Raw genomic sequence first — 23,914 nt, 5'->3', positions numbered from 1 at the left:
AAAAAAAGAAGCTATTCGAGATGGTTTCCAGTGCGGGGGGAAAAGTAAAAAGTAAACACTCTAGAAGCTATCAAGATGGTTTCATCTATGGAACAGATTTGCTATTTAGGAGCAATGGGGAAAGTTTTTGCTTTCAGTCTTAGATTTTTTTCATCGACAATTTGAATCTTTTACCATGTGCATGTTTTAGTTGATACAAACTTAATTTTCCTTAAGATTTTATTTATTTATTTGAGAGAGAGAGAGAAAGAGCACGCGAGCATGAGTAGGGGGCAGAAGTAGAGGGAGAGGGAGAAGCAGATTCTCCACTGAGCCAACATAGGATCCCCAACATAGGGCTTGATCCCAGGACCCTGAGATCATGACCTAAGCCCAAGACAGACACTTAACTGACTTGAGCTGCCCGGGTGCTGCCAAACTTCATTTTTTAAACTTAAAAACTAATTAAACTTGATCATTAAAATCATAATGGTCTCAATTCTGACACCCATCCCCCCCACACACACACACCAGGAACACAGCCTACGTCACTCATATTCTCTGAATCTGCCTTCATAGAGCAGGGCATTCTGTACAGAACCGACTTTACCAAATGTCTGTTAAGTGGATGAGGGACAAAGTTCATCCAAGTGAATTTAGAAGCCAAAGAGAGAGCCCCCAGGCTCTGGATCTCTAGACAGTCCTGAATACAAAGCCTGGCTCCAGCTGGCCGCATAGCCCTGAGGCCAGCTGTTACTCAGATCCATCTCAACCCCAGCTTCCCCATCTGTAAAATGAAGCTTTAACTACTACTGACTATTACTGTTTCAGGATTGTCCGGAGGATTGATTCAAAGAGTAGATGCTTGATTAGGGCTAATTCCCTACTTAAGAGTATTTTACTTTTTCCTTCCTTCCTTCTTCTTTTTTTTTTTTTTCACTTATGAGTTTTCAAAAAATACATTCTATATTTCAAACAGGCAACAACTGACCACCAAAAGCTTCATCTCAGGGGAGCGCAAGCGGAGGTATGTGGGTAGACTGTCATTGGATGGACAGAGTGTGCTCTTCAGAACCAGATAAATGGGAGAAAATGAAATTTTAAAAGAGAGAGAATCCAAGCCCAAAAGCAGACGAACGAAATGGCCTTGAACTGCTAGTCACAGAAACCAGTTTAGATAGACAGAAAAGATTCTGCTCTGTTGCTGAATGTAACACAAGTGATGGAAGAAACAGGTCAGCTTCAGTTTTTAACATTCTAAATTGCCCTAGAGTTATAGCAGAATGGCTTTTATAAAAATAGAGTATAAGTACCACTCACAGGACTCAAGAAGACTTTAAATGGCACCCAGAGAAACACTGATTATTTTCACCGTTGTGCATTTATTGTATTATATGGTATAAAACACTGAGCTAGTACATCCAAATTGTGATATTACACGTATCATGAAATATGTTTGAAAGTTTTAAAAATGAGTGGGTTTAAAGAAAATATTAATCATATCATGACTGGTAAGATAAATCTATGACAAAACATTTAACATTGTTCTAGGATCACTGAAAGCATGTAAAGGACAACATTAACATGTGCATTTTGAATAACCATTTGATTTAAGGGAAATCACGACACTGGGCCCCTCAATTTTCTCCCCCAAAAGACTTTTCCAGAGATCACCAATCCCACCTATACACTCTACTTTGGTGCCCCTGGATCTCACACATTCCACCTACACTCTGAACTGTCCTACCACCATGTTTTGTTTTGCCTAAACCCCACTCTGAGGAGTTGGGCATCCTCCCTGCCAGGTACATCTCAAACAGAATCAATCCCTCTCTCTTCTGGGCTCCCAGGCAACCTTTTGCATCCCACTTGCTATTATGACACTTCCCACCTTGCACTACAATTTCTTTCAGGGGTGTGTCTCTTGGGCGATGTCCTGTTCATCTCTGGGCCTTAAGTCCCTAGCCTGAGGCATTAAATAACTTAAAAAATGAAATACTCTTAAGAATACCATTGAGGCCATGCTAGTTACAGAAATGTAAGGCACAAATACTGGGTCTTAATCATTCATCAGGGATCAGAGTTCACAAAGAGAATATGACTTTCATCTACCCTCCTTAGTCACCCCAACCAGACCAGCTGCCCCTCTTATAAGCTTTGCTACACTGTGCATCCTCCGTCCCAGCAGTTTCTACAATTTGCTATTACCTTTGTGATCATTTAATTAATGTATTTCTCCTGACAATACTGTAAGCTCGCTCTGAGTAGGGCCACGTCTATCTTGTTCACCATGAAAGTTCCCAGTGGCCAGCACTGAGCCAGACACATAGCTGGCAGTCCCTAAATATCAGCTGTATGAAGGAGTGAATGAATTTTTCTCCCTGCACACACACACACACACACACACACAAACACACACACTCACAATTGGACTTCTAGCACTTACATTGTTGTAGAGATCATTGAGTAGACAGATGGTTGACACAGAGACCAGTGTAAACTCTCCTGTTTGTTTTTCAGGCAGATTACAGCGGAAACATGATGCTTGCCAGCTAGAAGGGGAGAAATTCAAAATGGTAAACGGAGTAGTCTCCTCACAGGGCTCTATGAGGGCTTGACAAACAACACGGAGCCAAAATAAAGTTTTTAAAAGTATATTCCAGCAAAAGAGTATTGACCGTGTGCTTTCAAGAATTTTCCCAGCCATCAGGAAGAAAAACGTTAAGGGCTGGAACTTTAGGAGGACGAAGGCAACCAGGGAATCCATTCTACACACTGAAAACTGCGCGTAGCTGGGCGAACACTGGGCCCCCCAGAAAGAAAAGAGAAGAAAAAAAACAATCGGTGTTATGTGAAAATGAAGGCAAAGCCGCTCTAAGAACTGCTTTGGTCTGGCCAGACAACAGATGTTTTAAAGGATCAAAGTTACTTTGCAGCAGAGCTGCCGGGAGAGTGAAGATGAAATGTTTCAGTCTTGAGAACTAGCAGGTTCCTTGCTTTTTTCATTTCTCAGCACTGCAAATATGTAAGGCCGAGGCCATCCAAAGTCAAGAGCAGATCCAACCATGCAGGTTAATCTCGATGCTTCTGGGCTACGGGGGACTTGCTCCTTCTGGCCTTCGGGTTATGGTGGAAGAGGCCAAGGTGCAGACTGAGTGAACGGCTGCCCCAGGCTCACATGTGTGGCAGCCGAACCCAGGCCAGAGGTCAAGCCTTCCGGCTGCGTGGCCTGGGCTCCCGTCCCTACGTACCCTGCTCCGTGGCTACACAAGACGGAACACCAGGCCTCTGGCCCGCCTCAGCCGGTAGGCCAAACAGCAGAGCTGACTGGCTGCGGCCTTGCTTTCGGGTCAGCTGTTATAAGCGCACTGGGTTAGCTCACCTATGGTCTATTATCTCTCCATGGTTTTCCTATCCCGCAGGCATTCTAGAGGCATCTGCAAATGGTGCCAACTTGGAATACGAGCCGTGAGTCTCTTGGTACTACCTTTCCCTAAATATCTACTGGTTTCAGGCAACCTGAACTGATCATGTCCCAGCGATCTTGAATACCAGAAAGAGTATTTTGGCTGGTCCCCTGAGTTCTTTGAGGGCAGGAACCACTTTTTATTTATCTGTGGCGCCCCAGTGCCAAGGCTACTGTCTAGCTTACGGTAAAACAGCAAAATGGGAGGTTGTCTTAAAAAAAAAAAAAAAAGTGCGCAGGACCTGAAATCCAAGCCAGAAAAGAGCTGTAGTTGAACCCATGGCCAGGAGCTTGCAAAGGTGCCCAACCCTACTGGCCTCAGTACCCACACCCATAAAATCACACAAATGCCAACTCCTCTACAGAATTGCTACGCGGGCAGAGGGGCTAGCACTGTGTGCAGAACACCAAGTGCAGGAAAGGCTCTGTCAACCGTAGCCCTCCGTCCCTGTGGAGGCAAGGAAGGGAGGGATGAAGTCAGTAAAATTTTGAATTGGTTCTTTTCTAGGAGACAAGGGAGAAATAAAGAAAAGGGAACAACAAATGCAATTGCCCAGCCCCTGAGTGGTCAGACTTTCCTTTGCTATTTATTGTCAGAACTTCGAGCCCTGCTTGAAAGCCGGCCCTGCCTCATCCCGACTTCTGCTTCATCTCCCAGTGAAGTCATAAAGATGGGCTTACGCTCTGTCTATTGACACAGAGAGCCTGTGAGTCACAAATTCAACAGGATGACTTTGCTGCAGTGTGATTGACTGGAAAATGTGCCCTCATCTGAACGTTTTTTTTTTTTTTTCAAGCAAATGGACATGCTTATTTTTGCAACATGGAGTGCAGGCTCTTTATTTATTTGACGTTGGTCTCGGTGACATTCCAGCCGGCCCAGGGAGGGCTCCCACGTTCATGATTTGCCTTATGAAATGACATATATTTTCCTCCCTCTCTCCCCTTCTCCCTTCCTGCTGACTATTATATCTAAAGCAAACAGTCCCAGCACAATAGTTAGATTGCACTTGAATTTGGTGTTTACTTGACATTTACACACTGGCCATGCTGGACTGTTCACTCCTTCCAGAACAGGGGCTAAGCCAGCAAGCATTGTGCTGGACTTATGCTCAGGCCTGAGCAACACAAGATCCCAAAACAGTGAGATGCCGCCTTGAGAGTCGCAGCTGAAGCTGCCAGTTTTCACTCTTAGCCTGAATTCAGCGTTTGCTGCGGGGAGGAGGTATCAGAGGGTCCTCAGGCTTCCCAGGAGGCACCCCCCTTCCCCACACAGGGCCGCCTGGGCCTGCTGATACCATTCTTCCTCCCTTTAAATCCAACTCCCATGCTGCCACAGTGTTCACTGTTAACAAATCTCATCTGGTCCCCAGAGTCAAATCCCCTGGGACTGGGTGCAGATTACTAATTTGATTAGCTGAATCTCCAGTTCTTCCCAATTCCTCCTTGTAACGGAGTTAATAATTCCTATCTCGGATTATTGCCGGCATAACACACGCAAAGTACCTGGGGCAGGTTGAAGCCCTTAGAAGGTGCCCTGAGACACTTGATGGGATGAGCACTGGGTGTTATACTATATGTTAGCAAGTTGAATTTAAATAAAATTTTTTAAAAAGGTGCCCTGAAAATGCTATTTCTCATCCTTCTTCCTGAGGTGCATGCTCCCAGCTTCAGAAGGGAAGGGGCTCCAGGAAGGGCAGCTCGTGGGGTTCCCGTGTCGGAGCAGCTTGATGCAGGGAACACTTGTACTTGGCCAGGAGTCAGGACAAGCGTTCGGTGGTTGCAGCTCTGCAGGCATGTGGCATGGACTAGTCACCTCCACTCCCTAGGCTTCTGTTTCTGTGGGTGCAAAGTGGAAGCTGACGACGATGACGCTCTAACACTGTACAGTTTCTACGCTCTCGGAGTGCGAAGGAAGCCCAAGCCAACTGCCAAAAGAGGCTGACGAGCCCCAAAGCTGATATACGTCAATACCAGCGTTTAAAAGGAGTAGGGAAGGAATGAGATCATAACGCTCAGTGCTACTCAGCATGTGAGGAAAACAGTACCTTGATGCTTTGCAGATGGGAATATAAACTGCTGATGGGAATGTACATTTTTTGAGGAACAGCTTGATAATATCTGATGATGTTAACCTAATGAAACAATTTCCATAAGTTGAGCCTAAGGAAATGAGTGAGTATGTCTAAAGGTGCACATAGGAATTTTGTAATAGTGAAAAAGTGGAAACAATCTAAATGTCCGTCACAAGGGATGGATTGATACCAATATTAGGAAAAGTATGAGTGTTTAAAAGTATAAAGTATGTTTATATATTAACATGGATATCTATGGTAATACTATTAAGTGAAAATAAAAGCGAATTTACAAAGCTGTGTGCAAGTGATAACCCATAATTTATTGAAAAATAAATTTTTGTCTTTATATATGTATAACAATTCTGAAAATTTATACACCAAACTGTTAATCACAGTCATAGCTGGATTGGTAGGATGCGGATTTTTTTTTTTTTTTTTTTTTTTTTTTTACTTGAAACACATTTAGGGGCGCCTGGGTGACTCAGTCGGTTTTGCATCAGCCTTTGGTTCAGGTCATGATCCCAAGGTCCTGGGATCGGGCCCTGCATCAGGATCCCTGCTGGCAGGGCGAGAGCCTGCTCCTCCTTCTCCTGCTCCTGCCTGCCATTCTTTCTCTCACTCAAATAAATAAATAAATAAAACCTTTAAATACACACACACACACACACATAGATTTTTTTTTAATAGCAAACATTAACTTTTGAAATCAGAAAAATAAATCTAACTTTAAAAAATAAAATAATAAGAGGTATCTGGCTGTGTCAATCAGTGGAGCCTGCAACTCCTGATCTTGAGGTTGTGAGTTCAAGCTCCATAGGGCCTAGAGTTACCGTTAAACAACAACAACAAAAAAAAGTAAAATAATAAAAGGAGTAAGGGATTTTTGTTTGAGCATGGTGTACTAAACATGTTTTCTGATGCTCCTTCCAAGACCCCATTTAAAATACAGTAAAATAATCGAAAAAGCAAAACCAACCAGGACAGAGGGTGGGAACTGGAAGGCAAGTGGACAAATGGCCACAAATTTAGATCACAGAAAGTGGAAAACAAAGCAGACTGATTTCAAGGTACAGGACCCTTGGAAGGCCCAAGAAGCGGAGACACCAAGTTACCCGGAAAGTTAAGTGCATATGGGAGTGAAAACAGAATTACTGTTTGGGAAAAAAAAATAATAATTATTGCTTGAAAGCCTATGTTAGCAGCAATTGGGAAATCCACTCATCCACCCATCCACCTATCCATCCTTCCATCTATCCAAGCAGTCGGGCCCTAAGATTTCTCCCTAGCCCCATGCAGCTGGGTAACTGCTTTCTCACTCCAAGCTGGGCAGAAGATTAGACGTTTACTCTCCAGAGAACTTGATGTAAGAACTCTGGATTCAGGGAAGCCCCACACAGCTGAGGACAGGAACAAAGATGACTAAGGGGCAGGCTACGTACAGAGTAGTGATGCCACAGGCCTCCTTCCCTGCGTGGGCTCTAAGAACGCTGTCTCACTTAGCTTGCTGCATAACCCTGGACTAGTCACTTAACCATTCTGCGCTCCACTTCTAAAATTGCAAAATGAGGTACAGTTACTAAACACATTTGTACTGAACACCTATGATGTGTCTTATAACTGTACCGTATTCTGAAAATAGAGTAAGTCAGGCTGAGTCCTCGCCGCTTGAAGCCTACATACTAGAGTACCAAGGGCATCAACCAACCTCACAGGGGTGCTGTGAAGGGGACAGGACTTACTGCATATATAGGCCTCAGCCTAGTACTGGCTACAGTGTCTCATCGTTGTGAAGTTAATTATTAATTTGAAAGTCACTACTTAGCTCTGAATCCTGAAGGGAAAACATAGCAGATCCTTCTAGTTTTCTTCCAGGAAAGACGGTGTTAGAATTTTGCCAACATTATCAGCTGGTACGTAATTCTTCAATTATGAACTTGACCTTGAAACCCCCCCTCTGCCCAATCTAGCTCTTGCCTGGCATATGAAAGGTCAACTGTCACTGTCTTTCTAGATTTGCCATAGCCCAAAAAGCCCTTTGCAAGTCATGATGTGCACCATTACAAACTGATACAGGGCCACACTTGACAACAGCATCTTTGTGAAGTTTCAGCTGAGGATGTTCCTTAGTGGTTGCATCTGCAGGGATGCCGGGACATTTGGGGGGGAAGAAGATTCTGTGAAGAAGTATTTTAGTCTTCTTTCTTATTTTTAAGTGATCTCTATGCCCAAGGTGGGGCTTGAGCTCTGGCCCATGAGGTCAAGAATCTCTTGCTTCACTGACTGAGCCAGCCTGGCACCCTGGCTTTTTGGTTTTCAAATCCAGACACTGTATCATTTCCCCGTGTTGGGGACTGCAGAACCCATTTCAAGTTTATCAGGGGGAGAATTGTGTCAGGTTTCACTGCCAGAGGGGAGAAGCAAACATTCATGGTACCTTTCATAACCAAATAAAACCTCAGCTTTGGGAGGCAGGTATATTCACAGTCCCATGACACAGATCAGGAAAGTGGAGTGGAGCCGGGTGACATCACTCACTCAAGGTCATGCAGTTAGTAGGAGGCAGTAAGAGGGCCTGGGTGGCAGCCCCAGCCATCTCCCCCAGAGTAGCCACACTCACTACTTTCAGTTCAAGCCCTTTCCTTCCTCTCCCACAACCCTTTGAATTCGGCCAAGACACCCCCTTTCACTGAGTTATAACAAGAAGGCACAGAGAATTCAACTCAGATGGTGACACTGTAAACTGCATCCAGATAGCCCAAAGACCTTGGCCAGTCCTTTAAGAAGCCCAAAGGAGTTGCTATTTGAATGGAAAACCAAGTTTGCTGAATGAAACAGAGAACATTGAAATTCAACAGTTCAGTGTTTCCCATAAACACTTGGCTCTGAGAGCTTTGTTGGGTAAATGTAGCAACCAGAAAAATTCATCAGTTAACTGACAACATAGACTGAATGCAGTCTGAATAGATTACCTTCTTGAATCTCTATTAAAATGCTGGGAATTCCTCTAAGGTTAGGTAACTCTTCTTGGGTTTCCTCTTTCAAAAAAGCTTCTGGTCATCCCTTGATAGACGAGCGTGTGTCTAGATTTGAGTTATCAACTTTGAAAAATGCATTGACCACAATGAGATATTTAGTGCTGCCAGAAATTAATTTTGGCCTTTTTTTTTTTTCCTTTTTTTAACACTGGCACTGGCCATCCTCCTAGCTAGCACTATCCACACCAGACAGTACGTTAAAATTGATTAACAAACACAGTGTTTGTGAAAAAGAGTCAACCGCAGGCACAGGGTAATCAAATGCATTGTTATTATTATTTTTTTAAAAATCATTTCCTTGGCTCAAAGTACATAATGTCAAATTGGCAAAAATAACCTATCCTCTTGTCCGGCCCACAAACGGAGAAGAAAATTAAATACAGAATTGTTTGTTTCTTGTTTGCATTTCTCAGGGTGTGAAGCATTCATTTTTGAACCTCCAAATCCCTAGACTTTCCATAATGCAAATTTTTTTTTTTTTACCTCCATTCTGACTCAAACCAAGGAACCATGTTTTCCTACGGCTGTCCTACTCTAAGACTCTAAGGGACTAAGGCTTTTAAATTAAGAAAATGGAATCTGAGAACATGTCTTAGTTCTTTCCCCTGCTCATTCTCCCCAGGAAAGAGTTTAACGAGCCAGGGGAATTTGGTGAACCAAGTCAAGAAGAAAACTCTAGCCATGGGTTTTTTTCTGTTGATTTGCCTTGTTTGCTAGTTCTTTTACTCTTAGATGCTATTTTTATTTTCAGATGCATATAGTATCAGAAGATTCTTTGGTGCTTATAAAAACAATCATGCTCGACAAAGCTGGTAAACGTCAGACCCTAATCTTTTAAAAGAAATATTACCACCATGTATCCTACTTTTAAAAGATACTACGCTGTACTTAAACAGCCTAAAGAGAGGGGTTTTTGTATCTTCTTAGCGTCTCAGAATAAGACAAAGACTCTGAAAACCTGAATTTAGCTAACTGTTGCCAGTTCAAACAGCTTTAAGATAATCCCATTAAGTTTAGAACTTCTTTTTAAACAGCTTAAAGAAGGTAGAACTTAAAATTTGGGAGCTCAAAATGTCACTTAAGTGATCAAACCTAAAAGTTCCTGAGAAAGATTTTTAAATTTCTGAGAATTGATTTTTAAATGTCTGTGACTCATTTTCTGCTCTAAAAACTTCAATACCCAATGTTTGGGTTTTGAAAGGCAATGGATTTGGCTACAGAAAAGAGTTGACTCTCTCTCCATTTGGTTTTGGTTTGGCTTTTGGTTATTTTTGTTTGTGTTTTCTAGTTTGTTTTATTACAATGCCTTGGCCGGGGCTGTTCTCTCACTGTTTGTCTGTTTTGTGAGGGCAGAGTTATGAGGGACTTTATTTTCTGTCTGCTTCCTAGCACTTTTCAAAGAAAGAAAAGAAGTGGGTGAAGGGAAGAGAGGGTCTGGAAAACAGAGAACCAAGCCAGTGAACTCTGAACCAGAGAAAAACCTTACTGACAAGATAGGGAAGAACAAGGCTTCCAGATGAATCATTTCACCAGGGCAGCTTTGCTTCTTTCCTTCTAAAATGCATACTCACTGGGCATTTGTCCTAAAGATGCCACAGTGGAACAGGAGCCACGAACAAGTAACCAGATCATGGAATCCGCTGGGTAAATAAATGGCAAAGCAGAGTCACCACCCAGCTTTACTGGAGCTCAGAGGGAAGAGGACTAACCCAGTTGGGGACTGGTAGCCCAAGGGATAATAAAAGGGGCTCAGGAGTTTGAGGATGAGGAGAGCCCCCAAGGGGAAAAAAGGCATTTCAGATAGAAAAAGAGCCAATGAAGAAAACACATCGTGTATTCAGACTTGAGAGAACATCCAGTTAAAGTTTAGGGAGGGTGGGGTCAGTCCCTGGAGATGATTCTGCAAAGTTTGTCGAGGGCCATGGTAGGAAGAGTGTGGTACAGGAGGCTAAGGAGTGATTTGTGATAAAAATGGACTAGATCTAGCAGGGAAATTCCAGTGGGACTTTGGGGGAGGTGGTGGAGAAACAGGAGGAGGAAGACAACAGTTTGGAAGCCACCGCAAGAATTAAAAGCCACAAACGAGGAGAGCTTGAACCAAGGCAGCCCAATTTTGTCAAAGGTAGCGGAGTCATTTAGGAATGGAAATGGTTGAGCTCTGGGGATGCCTAAATGCCCAGGGCAAAGAAAATGAGGGAGGAGGGTACCTGAGTGGCTCAGTTGGCTAAGCATCTGCCTTCGGCTCAGGTCATGACCCCAGAGTCCTGGGATCGAGTCCCACATCATGCTCCCTGCTTAGGAGGGAGCCCCAATTTCTCTCTATCAAATAAACAAAATCTTAAAAAAAAATAAAAAGAAAATGAGGGAGGAGTTAAGGAGAATCTAGGTTTCTAGTTTGGGAGGCTGGGGAAGTGATCAAACAACCTAGGAAAAATTAGGATACGACTGGGTGGACTGAAGCTCTTGACAAAAAAAGGGGATTCATGAGCCTCCAATGGAGGGCTGAAAGACCAACTTCCTGCTGAAGTACAGTATTCATTCATTCAACAAACACAGAGCATCCCTATGTACCAGGCAGGCACTGTATAAGGACTGGGAGATGCAGCGGTGGGCAAGCCAATAGCTCCCTTCCTTATGAAGTTTATAGTACCCTGGAGAATACTGGTGACAGTAATCCTATCATGCAGGGAGCATCAGGGGCTGCGTTAAATACTTTACCTGATAATCTCACTTATGATCTCATCAATTTAAGAAGTAGGTACCATGACTATCCCCATTTTACAGAAGAAACAAGCAAAGTGAGGCCAAATAACCTGGCCACCTAAAATCAGCAGAGCCAGAAAACAAACCCAGGCAATTTAGTGCTTAAGCCCACTTTTTTAACCTTTCACACATGACCAAGGTGAAAAAGGATGGAGTTTCCAAGGAATAAAAGTGGAGGCTGAGAAAAGCTTTGCCACCTTCTGAAAAACAAAACAAAAACAAAGCAAAATAAAACAACAACAAAAAACATTAAAAAAAACAAACCACCCCAGCTTTTCCTGAATCTTGAGGCAGTTCTGCAGACAACCCAGGCCAGGGTGCAGCCAGGCTCCCTGGGGAGCTGTTATTTGCCCAGATCTGGTGCATCCTGGATGCAGAGTCCTTCATTTGAAGCATGTTGAGCCTTTTCAATCAATCACACTCCTCCAAGTCTCCACTCCGGTCAGTAACTGACGGCTTCTGTCATCTTCTCCCACCTGATGTAGTTTGTGTTGGAAAAAAAAAAAAATCTTTAAAAACAAAAATCTATTTTATAACTACAAGGACATTAATAATTAACATCCATACCACAAAACTTGTAATATCAGTTTGCTGAAATAAAGTCACCAGTAAGTATGTAATTCTTCTTTAAAGGGTGTCTTCTATTATTATTATTTTAGAGTGCAATTTAGTCATCAAAGGTTTACTCAGCCTCATGTTTATAAATTATACAGGGCAGGGATTTAACTCTTCTGGACCTACCTGTTCTGAAAAGAGGGAGGGTCATAACCCTGTTGTCACACCAGGCACCTGCCTTGAAAGGAGATGATCTGTGAATTTGAAATTCCTTACACTTTTAGAAATCCAGGGCAAATATAGAGATTTCACTTTTTGATGCAATCAGAGGAATAACCAGGTAGTTGCCCTCCACAAAGAGACACTGGCTTTACTCCTCCTGAAGGCTGTTTGGAAACTACATCTTTCTAATTGAATTTCAGAACCTTGTCTTGATTATGTGACATAATAATAGTGTCTTTCCAATTCATCTGTGTAATATTGTTTTTTTTTTTTTTTTATTGTGGTGGTTACTTTTGTTGGAGGGGAAGGGTTATTACTGCTTTAGATAAAGCAGAGCAAAGCAGAAAAAAACCCCTTCATGCACTGGCTAGTTAAGTTAGAAACTCCAAGTCCTGATTTCCATGTTTACATGCCCAGGGTAATGGCTGCTAGTCAAGGGCTCATCCAAGTTCACTGGGGTTTAGGAACCTAGGCCTCCATGGAAAAGTGTGTAAGTTTTCCATGCAATCCTCGAGTTCTGGGATCCCAAGAAATTTTTGCCATCACAAATGAAAGGAGTGTGTGTGTGTGTGGGGGGGGGGTAGCAGGTGTCTTCCTTTCTTGCTTCCTCCACTTGAAAAGGGCAATGTTTTTAGAGTAACTAGCCTGCTCCTATGGGGTGAGGTCGAACCCTCCAGGCCAGGGGAGGGTCGGCCTTTCCCTGCCAAAGTATTCCCCACCCCCCACCCCACCCCCAGCTGCAGGCCTTGGCCAAAGGATGCAAGTCATCTTCACTCACATCCAAGTCTCCAACTCTCGGGACCTAGAGGGATTCCTGTCGTTGGCAGAGAGAGGGCCGAGCGGATTCACTCGGGATGAGATGCATTCCAAGAATGCTTCCGTGGCCGGCAAGAAGCGGAAAAATCAGGGATAATACATATTCTGGGGAAACCTAACAGGTAGCAGAATCGGGGGCACTCCAACAAACAGGTGACATCGACTTCAAGCAGGAGGCAGCCCTGGGCCCGCGGTGAGGAGGCCCCGCGCAGGGCGGGTGAGGCCCGGCTCCGCGAGCCTCCGGTGCAAACCCAGCACCTCGCAAGCCTCCGTTGGGGAGGCGACACCGAGCACCACGCTCACGTTTGGGAGATGAAGGAGGAGGAGGAGGAGGAAAAGAAAGGCACTGCTTGCAGAGACGAGGGCGAAAACATTTCCCGACTGGAAAATTACTGATCACGAACTTAGGGGAGCGTGGGGGTGGGGAAGCAAGGCTGCAGGCCCGAGTGAGCTAAGGCTCCCGTTTCCTCTTCTCTTCCCGGCGGGCGGGAACGGCCGCCCGAGCCCGTCGGGCCCCTTTCGGGAAGCGGGGTCCCGCCGCGCGGCTCCACGTCCTGGCACGTGGCCGCTCTCCAGCGAAGCGCCCCTGGGGGGGGGGGGCGGGCGCTCGGCCCTCGGACCCGCGCCACGGAGCGCGCGCCCCGCAGACCTTTATCTCGCCGCTGCCCCCCTTTATGACTCAGTGTCCCCATCCGTAGAGCGGAAAGAGGGTGCGAGGCGTAGAGCGCTTGAGCTCCGCGGGCTGGAAGGCGTCCGCCGCGGCGCATCGGCCTGGAGCCCGCGCGCCCGCAACCCCGCGTCCCGCCCCGGGCGGCCTCCCTCCGGCTCCCACTGCCGCCGCAGCGCCGGGCGGCCACGGCGAGCCCCGCGGGTCCAGGCCCGGGGCCCGGCAGGGCCGCTGCGCGCACAGGGGAGGGACGGACGGCCGCGTGAGTCACGCGGATAATCGCGCTTCTCTCCAGCGCGCAGACTGCGCGGCGAGCGCGGCCGGAGCGGGGGTGGGGGCGGGGCGCGGAGGCCGCACCGACCCCTCCGCCCCCGGCGGGCCCCTCGGCCACGGGCTTCGGCCCCGCAGAGCGGGCCGCGGCGACGCACAGCTCCCCGGCAGCCCGCGCCCCGCGCCCCGCGCCTCGCGCCCCGCGCCCCGCGCCCGGGCAGCCGCCGCCGCCGCCGCCGCCGCCGCCGCCGCCGGCGTCAGCGCGGCTCCTGCCCGCCAGCTGCCGGGCTGGCGTCACGGCTCGGCCCGGCCCCGCCCGCGCCCCTCCCTCTCCCCCGCCCCCACGTGCGCCGAGTTTGTTTATTTAGCTGCCATGGCAACGCGCGGGGGGGCCGCGGAGGGAGGGGAGAAGAAAGGGAGGGGCGGGGCCTGGCGGCGGGCCGCGGCGCACCGCGGGGAGGAGGCGGGGTAGGGCGGGAGCCGAGAAGTTAAGTAAGGAGCGCGCGGCGGCCGCCGGCAGTTCCCCGGCCCGAGAGAGCGAGCGCGGCTGCGGGCGCGCGGGGAGCAGAGGCGGCGGCGGGCGGCGGCGGCCCCGGGAGCCGCCAAGCGCCCCTCCCCGCCCCTCCGGCCCCCCACCCACCCACCGCCCGCGGCCAGCGCCCATGGCCGCGCGCGCCCCGCTCGGCCCCCCGGACTCCGCGCGCCGCGCCGCCGCCCCGTCCGCAGCCCCGCGCCACCGCGGCCAGTCTCACCTGGCGGCGCCGCCCGCCCGCCAGCCCGGCCGCGGCCCCCGCGCCCACGGCGACCGCCGCGGCCCCCGCGACCGCGACCGCGACCGCGACAGCGACAGCGACAGCAGCGGTGGAGGACGCCGCTGAGTCGGAGGGAGCGCAGCGCAGCTCGGCCACGGACCTACTTACGCGCCTCGGCTCATCGTCTGCTTTTACGAGTTTACAACTTTTCTAAGAACTTTTGTGTACAGAGGAACTTTCCAAAAAAAAAGCAAGCAAGCAAGCAAAAGGCATCTCCCGTTTATATTTAATCCAAAGGAGGATCTCGGGCAGTTTGGGGTTTTTGGTTTTGGCTTCGTCTTTTTTTTTTTTTTTCTCCTCTTCGTTGACTTTGGGGTTTGGGTACCCCCACTGCTTCGGACTCCCGAGGACCTTCCGGGCCCCCACATTAATGAGGTAGGTGCGGCGCGGGGCGCAGGGAGGGGCGACGGCCGCGGACCCGGGGGCCGCGCCTGGGCGGCGTCGGAGCGCGGCCCCCTGACCCCCGCCTCTGCGCCCCACCCCGGCCCGCAGGCAGCCACCTGGCGAGTCTGACATGGCTGTCAGCGACGCTCTGCTCCCGTCCTTCTCCACGTTCGCGTCCGGCCCGGCGGGAAGGGAGAAGACCCTGCGTCCAGCAGGTGCCCCGAATAACGTGAGTGTGGCCCCGAAAGGGCAGGAGCGTCCGGGGGGCTTCTGCGGCTGCGGTGGGGACGGGCGGAGCCTCGGGGTCACCGGGAGGCGCCCGGCGCGGGCAAGGAGCGGCCACCGCACGGGCCCGGGCCCCGCCGCGCTCCCGGGGTGGCCTCCGCGCCCTCGGCCCCGCGTACGTGCGTGTGGTCCGGCCGCCGCGGAGCCGCCGGGGGCGCGCCCCGGGCCGGCACACGTCTCCGAGCGCTGGCGGCAGGGCCGGCGCGGGGGCCACTGGCCGGGAGGCGGATGCGTCCGCGGACGCCGCCCGGGCCCGAGCGAGCCTGGCGCGTGGGCGGGGGCTGCTGGCGGGGGCTGCTGGCGGGGGCGCAGGCGGAGCCCCTCGGCGACCCCGGGATCCGGCCGGGAGGACCCGGGCTGCCGAGCCCGAGGCGCCGGCTCACACGCAGTCGGGCGGACACACGCCCACACCCTCCAGGCGGACGCACCGCCTCCCCGCGGGGCCCGGGGCCGGGCCGGGACTGCAGCGCGGGCCCCCGCAGCCGCTCCCCGCCGGCCCGGCCCCGCACCGACGGCCCCTCTCCCGTCCTGTGCCCGCAGCGCTGGCGGGAGGAGCTCTCGCACATGAAGCGACTTCCCCCGGTGCTCCCCGGCCGCCCCTACGACCTGGCGGCGGCGACCGTGGCCCCCGACCTGGAAGGCGGCGGAGTCGGCGCGGCCTGTGGCGGCAGCAACCCCGCTCTGCTACCCCGGAGGGAGACGGAGGAGTTCAACGACCTCCTGGACCTGGACTTCATCCTCTCCAACTCGCTGTCCCACCCGGAGTCCGTGGCCGCCACCGTGTCCTCGTCGGCGTCGGCCTCGTCGTCGTCCTCGCCGTCGAGCAGCGGTGCGGCCAGTGCACCCTCCACCTGCAGCTTCAGCTACCCGATCCGGGCCGGGGGGGACCCGGGCGTGGCGCCGGGCGGCGGCGGTGGCGGTGGCGGCGGCGGCGGCGGCGGCCTCCTCTACAGCCGGGAGCCCGTGCCCCCTCCCACGGCCCCCTTCAACCTGGCGGACATCAACGACGTGAGCCCCTCGGGCGGCTTCGTGGCTGAGCTCCTTCGGCCCGAGTTGGACCCAGTGTACATTCCGCCGCAGCAGCCGCAGCCGCCAGGTGGCGGGCTGATGGGCAAGTTCGTGCTGAAGGCGTCGCTGAGCGCCCCCGGCAGCGAGTACGGCAGCCCGTCGGTCATCAGTGTTAGCAAGGGCAGCCCGGATGGCAGCCACCCGGTGGTCGTGGCGCCCTACAGCGGCGGCCCGCCGCGCATGTGCCCCAAGATCAAGCAGGAGGCGGTCTCGTCGTGCACGGTCGGCCGGCCCCTGGAGGCCCACTTGGGCACCGGACCCCCTCTCAGCAACGGCCACCGGCCGCCAGCGCACGACTTCCCCCTGGGGCGGCAGCTCCCCAGCAGGACTACCCCGACCCTGGGTGCCGAGGAACTGCTGAGCAGCAGGGACTGTCACCCCGCCCTACCACTCCCCCCGGGCTTTCACCCCCACCCCGGGCCCAACTACCCGCCCTTTTTGCCAGACCAGATGCAGCCACAGGTCCCACCGCTCCATTACCAAGGTCAGTCCTGGGGATCCGTATAGCTCGGGGGCTGGGGAGCCCTGCGTCAGCCGGCCCTCCGGGGGCTCAGGGGACGATGCTCACCCCACCTTCTCCACCCCTAGAGCTCATGCCTCCTGGTTCCTGCATGCCGGAGGAGCCGAAACCAAAGAGGGGGAGAAGGTCATGGCCCCGGAAAAGGACAGCCACTCACACTTGTGATTATGCGGGCTGCGGCAAAACCTACACGAAGAGTTCTCATCTCAAGGCACACCTGCGAACCCACACAGGTAGGAGAACAGAAGCTGCCAAAGGGGCGCGCGGGGGGGGGGGGGGGTGTCAGTGTGCAGGCCAACTGGGCACTTCTCAGGGGCTCCCTTGGGATGTGGGGTGCAGCTTATCTCCTCCATCTCCTGGATCACAGGACAGAACAGAACAGCAAAGCAAACTGGCGCCTCCTTTTTTGCCCAAGAGCCCTTTGCTTGATGGATGGTATCGGTGCTTGAACGTGCGCAGTTCTGTTAGGCTTTTGAAAGGCAGGGAGATTCCAGGCTGCATTTGGGCCTCTCATACCTGGTTTGAGCGAGCCACTGCCCTTGTTATCAAGAAATGACACTTTGCGCGGGCCCCTGGCTGGCTCAGTCAGTGGAGGGTGCAACTCTTGATCTCGAGGTTGTGGGTTCCGGCCCCAAGTTGGGCATAGAGATTATACTTAAAAAATAAAATCTTAAAAAGAGAAATTCCGTGCTGTGGTACAAAAAGTACGTTAGGTCTTGTTATCAGTTTTTAATTTTTCAAAACAGACTTCACTGGTTGTTCCCAGATTCGCACTCCTTTTATTTTTCTAAGCTTTCATAAGTAGGTTCTATTTAAATTCCAAGAATTGAATGGTTATGATTGCTAAGATTGTGGTTTAGGATGGTCACTGCGGAGAATTTCCATGTCACCTAAGTGTAGGTACATAAGGTCATGTAGGTGTACGATTCATTAAAATACCAGAAATGCTTACGCAGAAAAAAGTCGGTGCTGGTGGCTTCTACCCAGTTGTGGTGGATAGGAGACTATCTCTTGGTTTGGGTGGAAGAGACAAGTTAGCTCCCAAATTCATTCCCTCCCCTGTGACGCTTGGCCTCCAAAGAGTGAAAATGTTAGCAATATAGAAGTGTAGGTCTCTTCCCCTAAAAAAAAAAATCAAAAAGAATGCTTTAAGCTTAGTATTCCTATTTATGATCTGAAATTTAATAGGGCCTTGAGGGGGTCCAGAAACATTGCTGGCTTCTTTCAGAGTGGGGTGCTTGGGGAGTTGGTTTGATATTTGGCCTCCAGTTTTAGCCAATTGTGCATTACTCGACAATGGCTTCAACAGCGGGGGGCGGTTCTCTTCCTCTCCCAGGTGAGAAACCCTACCACTGTGATTGGGACGGCTGTGGGTGGAAATTCGCCCGCTCGGACGAACTGACGAGGCACTACCGCAAACACACCGGGCACCGCCCCTTCCAGTGCCAGAAGTGCGACAGGGCCTTCTCCAGGTCAGACCACCTCGCCTTACACATGAAGAGGCACTTTTAAATCCCCAAACAGTGGATGTGACCCACACTGCCAGAAGAAAATTCAGTATTTTGTTTTTGTTTTTGTTTTTACCTTTCACACTGTCTTCTCTCCCACCCTGGGGAGAGGAGGAACCCAGCTAGAAAGCACTACAATCATGGTCAAGTTCCCAACAAGCCAACTTGTGAGTGGATAATCAGGAGACACAGGAAACCAGAAGACAAATCAAAGAAACAGATGGGGTCTGTGACTGGATCTTCTATCATTCCAATTCTAAATCCAACTTGAAATATTCCTGGACTTACAAAACACCAAAGGGGGGTGACTGGAAGGTGTGGATATCAGGGTATAAATTAGATCCATGAGATGGGGGGAGGGAAGACCAGAATTCCCTTGAATTGTGTTTCGATGCAATATAAGCATAAAGATCACCTTGTATTTTCTTTGCCTTCTAAAAGCCATTATTATGATATTAGACGAAGAGGAAGAAATTCAGGTACAGAAAATGTGTTTTAATAACCTAAACGATGGTGCTTGGTGAGTCTTGGTTCTAAAGGTACCAAATGAGGAAGCCAAAGTTCTCAAACTGCTGCATACTTTGACAAGGAAAATCTATTTTTGTCTTCCGATCTACATTTATGACCTAAGTCAGGTAAATACGCCTGGTTTACTTCTTTAACATTTTTTATGCAGACAGTCTGTTAATGCACTGTGGTTTCAGATGTGCAATAATTTGTACAATGGTTTATTCCCAAGTATGCCTTAAGCAGAACAAATGTTTTTTTCTATATAGTTCCTTGCCTTAATAAATATGTAATATAAATTTAAGCAAACTTCTATTTTGTATATTTGTAAACTACAAAGTAAAAAATGAACATTTTGTGGAGTTTGTATTTTGCATACTCAAGGTGAGAATTAAGTTTTAAATAAACCTATAATATTTTATCTGAACATTGTTTTTGTTCTGTTCTTCCCCCTGGAAAAGCATGTCACAGAAAGTTCAGTAAGTACTGTCGAACTTAACGTAAGGCTGGAAGCTGAATATTGGAGATCACAGAGGTAAACCGAACCTGGTTTAGGTTGCTCTTCCCCAAACGTACGTAAAAGTACGCAAAAGCAATTTCCTTACCTGAGTGTGAATCTCCAGGTAGGAACGGCTCAGTTTAATAGAAAAGTAGTCATCAAATACATAGTTCCAGTTTCATATTTTAAGAGATCCCTGTGGTTTCTCTTTAAAAATTAACGAAAATATAAAAATCGTTCTCAGGGGGCCAGCCTTGCACTCAGAACAATTTGAGGAACAAAAGAACCTTCCCACAGCAGAGAACCCTAAGAATGTAGTTCCACAGTGCCCTCCTGAGGATTAAAGGATTCATTTATGCTTTGTGTTTGTGTGTGTGTGTGTGTGTGTGTGTTTTGCAGAGACTAGTTCTAGTCCTAAAGAGGTCAGAACCAGATTTTCTGGCAGAGTATTTTAAAACTTCACCCGTCCTCCGTAGATCCTGCAGATTGAAACGCGTTAATTAGAAATGACTCAGTCACAAAACCTACGCGTAAAGTGAATTTAAGTACATCTTTGGTGTTTTTGTAAGCCTGTAGCGTATTTCCAAAGTTACTCAATTTTAAAATTGTACTGATCCTTTTTTGAGGTGAGCACACAAGAGTGAATTTTGTTTGCTTCAGTTACAAAATGGAAAAAGCACTTGTGACACTTGTTGACCCTTCATGCGTTCGTAATGGTGATGCGGGTGACCAGCATGGTCAAGCAAACAAGCTGACTGGCCTCTTCCTTAGGCTGCTTATTAACTATCTATTATATGTCGTGTCCAGAAGTGTAGGGGCATCTTATAAACAAGAGAATAAATTCAGAAGCGCCTCATGGTGGATCAACTGTTTTTTTTTTTTCCCCTTGGCTTTTAAGAGTCCAGCATGACTGGAAAACATGGCATGTGTCTTAGCTTAAAAGAAAACAGGTGCATTGATAGGATGGAATTTTATGTGGCCAAGAACATATTCAAAGCATATTTAATGACATGGAAAAATGCTCGTGGTATGTTAAGTGGAAAAAGCAGGATCTAGGAGTATAAACAGTATGATTCCAATTGTATAAGTTGGTGTGTGCATTGAAGGAGAGAGGGAAGCAACAGAAACTTTAAGAGGAAGGACTGGAAGGAAATGCCAAAATATTAACCCTGGTTTTCTCCATTTAGATTTTCTACCGTTTCCAAATAAGTATTTAACGTGGGAGAACCGTTTAAGAAGGCAGGTGCAAATATTTAGGCTTTATTTTTAAAAGCAATTAAAGCTATTTAAACAAGAAGCCTGCATTGGAATGCGTTTTTCTTCGTGTTACGTTGTGGTTGTTGCTGTTGTGATCCACCTTTCTCTCGTACGGAGACGTCGGGCACAGGGTTGTGTACAAAAAGTGTTTACTGAATGGCTGATACCATCTTCATGTTGGCCAAGTGCCTATTCCCTCAAAAAGGAGAAACATCTCCAAATAGCAGAACATAATAAGATTCTTCTGATGTCATAGGGAAACATCACTCACATGAATCTTTTCTAGCCCGAAAAGGCAAGCTTCAATAGCGACGATGAAAAAGGAAGATTTTCCAAAAATGGCACGGGACAGAACGATGCAATGTGCACAAATAGCCAAAACTATTTACTCTCATACCTATCAGTTCTGAGCGCTAAGGTGTCCTGTCATTACCACATTACAGAGCCGTTTATACTGTATAATAAAGAGCACCTAACAATTGAGATGCCTGCTTATTACATTTTCCTTATGACATTTAATTTTATATGTCCTAGATTTTAACTTGTGCACACACAACACAAAAGAGGAACAATAGTGTTGCCTACACATCAACAGACTTTTTCGGTCTCTCTCTTCCTGTCCAGCAAAATAGGCTTTCTCCCTGAAAACCTGCTGAACCTCCCTACAATTAATAACGTTTCGGTTTGTTAAAACAGGAATCTTCACCATCTCAAGTAGGATGGTCGAGGGAATCTTTTTTTTTTTTTTTCCATTCGAAAATTGTTCCAACTTAGAAACATGTGATGTTATTTCATATTTGGAGATCAACAATGTTTACATATAATTTCTTTACATATAAGAAAGCCCCCAGGGATCCCTGGGTGGCTCAGCGGTTTAGCGCCTGCCTTCAGCCCAGGGCATGATCCTGGAGTCCTAGGATCAAATCCCACATCGGGCTTATTTATTTTATAAATAAATAAATAAAATATTAAAAAAAAAAAAAAAAAGAAAGAAAAGAAAGGAAAAAGAAAGCCCGGGTGATGCAGTCCTTTTGCCACGGAAGCGAGTCCACAGGGAAACTTAAAACAAGCTGTGATGGTACCTGTTGTATTTTGATATACGGGAGTAACTAAATTTAGCAGGCCTGGGTCAGCCACCTGTTCTATCGTATGTTCTGGCTTCTGAAGCCCCATTCAATGCGCCACCACACATACCTACGTCAACTTGTCCATATTCTGTTTCTCCCCCCTCCTCCCTCCCTTAAACACCCATAGACACCGTCCAGTCCTCCACAAACCTTTTTAGCTTACATATTCCATTCTTTAATCATTTTATTATGTATTTTATTTATTCAGACTTTCTTAGCACCTTCTAGAGACGAGTGAATAGTGACATGTTTTTGCAGTGCTAAACTGACTATATCTGCCTCCTAAAGTTTGTTTATGAATCTATCACTCACCGTTCACGTGCAGAGTCATCCCACTCATATTTCATATAAAACCACCAAGAGCTCTCTACATAATGGATGCTGTGGAATATATCACGGAATGATCTACCTGTGAAAATGCAAAGGAACTACTGCGACAACCAGGATGCCGAATGAAAATAAAGCCTCAAAATAAATAAATAAACAAATAAAGCCTCTTTTTTTTATATATATATATTAAGTGAAACTAAAACGAAAGTTGGAAGCAAACACTCTTCGGAAGCCTTTACTTTAGAACAAAAAAGTAAATCTTGAATAAATTCCTTAACATCTGAAAAACTAATAAATTCTTAAATCCTGATGAAGGCACCTAGAGCTTCAATGCCCCTGTTGCAGTCAAAATACAGAACTACCCAACAGCTGCCGTGCTCGCATAAATCTTTCAGGCTGATATCTAGAAGGCCTACCAGAGCTGGTTAGCTCAGTTGGGCAGAGGAGGGCGCATAGGGTAGGAGCATCAATCAAACTGCTTCTCTGGAATCACATACAGCGGGAGGCCACCTTTCTAATTGTTTTCCACAATACCGTTGATGTAATACTTTTTCAAATCGCCTCAGTCTTCTCGGGCACCCTAGACAAGTCAGCATGTTGCGACCTGCCCTCCCAAATGTCCTTCGCCACTTGTTCTTAAAGGAAAAGGAGGAAATAAATACAAACACAACTTCATAACAAAAAGTAATTTCACATTTCCAGGATCCCTTTGACATCTGATTATAGGTAGCAGAGCATTTTTCACTGGTACCACACAATAATTATAATGATACCCTAAAGCGTGAGGGTCATTTGTCATCCTTTTATGTCTCTTTTCATCTCCGTAGTGCATGATATCATCTAAAGAGAGCAAGAGACAAGAGAAATAGCTCTATCTACATAGGTAGGTAGGTAGGTAGGTAGGTAGGTAGGTAGATAGGTAGGGAGGTAGATAGGTAGGTAGGTAGGTAGATAGGTAGATAGATCGATAGCTGGATGGAGCCTCAGGTGGAGGTTTGGCAATGATCTAAAATCAATTAGGACAAATAATCAAGCCTGTCCAGCCCAGGGGGTTTGAGTGGGGTAATAAAACCTACATCACCTATGATACTTGAATCTGTACTCACTGGCAATGGATCAACACATTACTGAATGGGGCCAGCCTGCTGCGACACTCGGATGCTATATCTACAATACTCCCTTTTTTTTTTTTTTTTTAATTTTATTTACTCATGAAAGAAACAGAGAGGCAGAGACGTAGGCAGAGGGAGAAGCAGTCTTCCCGTGGGGAGCCTGATGTAGAACTTGATCCCAGGACCCCAGGATCACAACCTGAGCCTAAGGCAGACACTCAACCCACTCAAAAGCTAAACTGGGTAAATGACTTTACAGAGGTATCAAAGGAACTCTAGATCTACTCGCTGAAAGCTAGAGAGGTAAGTGAACCGGTGCAAGCCACGAAGCAGAGTCTCTTAGACATGACAGATGGAGGGGATTTTTTTCAATCAGCAGACAGCTTGTCTGACCAGGTCACTTTCTGCTGGTGTGTTAGTAACCCCTGCCTTCTGCACACCCCTATGAGACCTATGAAGCCTTTACATTCTACTTTACCTCAGTAGGTCCTCACAAAACGAAGGTAGGGGTGGGATTTTATGAAACGGGAAACTGAGATTCCCTGTATGAATTAGTGTTTGGTTTTTGTTTCTCCTTCTTGCTGACATACTCAAAGCATTTCTCTCCTAATACTTCAGTCTTCAGTCTGCTGGACGGGTACAGTTACATGCAAA

At 48.0% G+C, this 23,914-nt stretch overlaps 1 protein-coding gene and 2 long non-coding RNA genes across 3 annotated transcripts; 2 read left to right on the top strand and 1 right to left on the bottom strand.

The window, feature by feature from the left end:
* Positions 1–1,896: 1,896 nt before the first annotated feature.
* Positions 1,897–4,233, top strand: LOC111097958. Its single transcript, XR_005366438.1, has 3 exons — positions 1,897–2,017; positions 2,500–3,284; positions 3,954–4,233. It is a non-coding gene; the product is annotated as an uncharacterized LOC111097958 (long non-coding RNA).
* Positions 4,234–6,185: 1,952 nt separating this feature from the next.
* Positions 6,186–13,428, bottom strand: LOC102152093. Its single transcript, XR_005367097.1, has 3 exons — positions 12,877–13,428; positions 12,063–12,114; positions 6,186–11,797 (listed from the first exon to the last, which is right to left on the bottom strand). It is a non-coding gene; the product is annotated as an uncharacterized LOC102152093 (long non-coding RNA).
* A 1,217-nt stretch (positions 13,429–14,645) lies between these two features.
* On the top strand, positions 14,646–19,362 carry KLF4 (Kruppel like factor 4). Its single transcript, XM_038553035.1, has 5 exons — positions 14,646–15,038; positions 15,156–15,276; positions 15,873–16,884; positions 16,989–17,153; positions 18,257–19,362. Exons 1-5 carry the CDS (start codon positions 15,034–15,036, stop codon positions 18,430–18,432), a joined length of 1,479 nt encoding a protein of 492 aa, XP_038408963.1. The 5' UTR covers positions 14,646–15,033; the 3' UTR covers positions 18,433–19,362.
* Positions 19,363–23,914: the final 4,552 nt, after the last annotated feature.

This window comes from Canis lupus, chromosome 11, assembly GCF_011100685.1.
Source record: "Canis lupus familiaris isolate Mischka breed German Shepherd chromosome 11, alternate assembly UU_Cfam_GSD_1.0, whole genome shotgun sequence".
Classification (NCBI taxonomy): Eukaryota; Metazoa; Chordata; class Mammalia; order Carnivora; family Canidae; genus Canis; species Canis lupus.
This window is presented reverse-complemented; position numbering and strand designations above follow the sequence as displayed.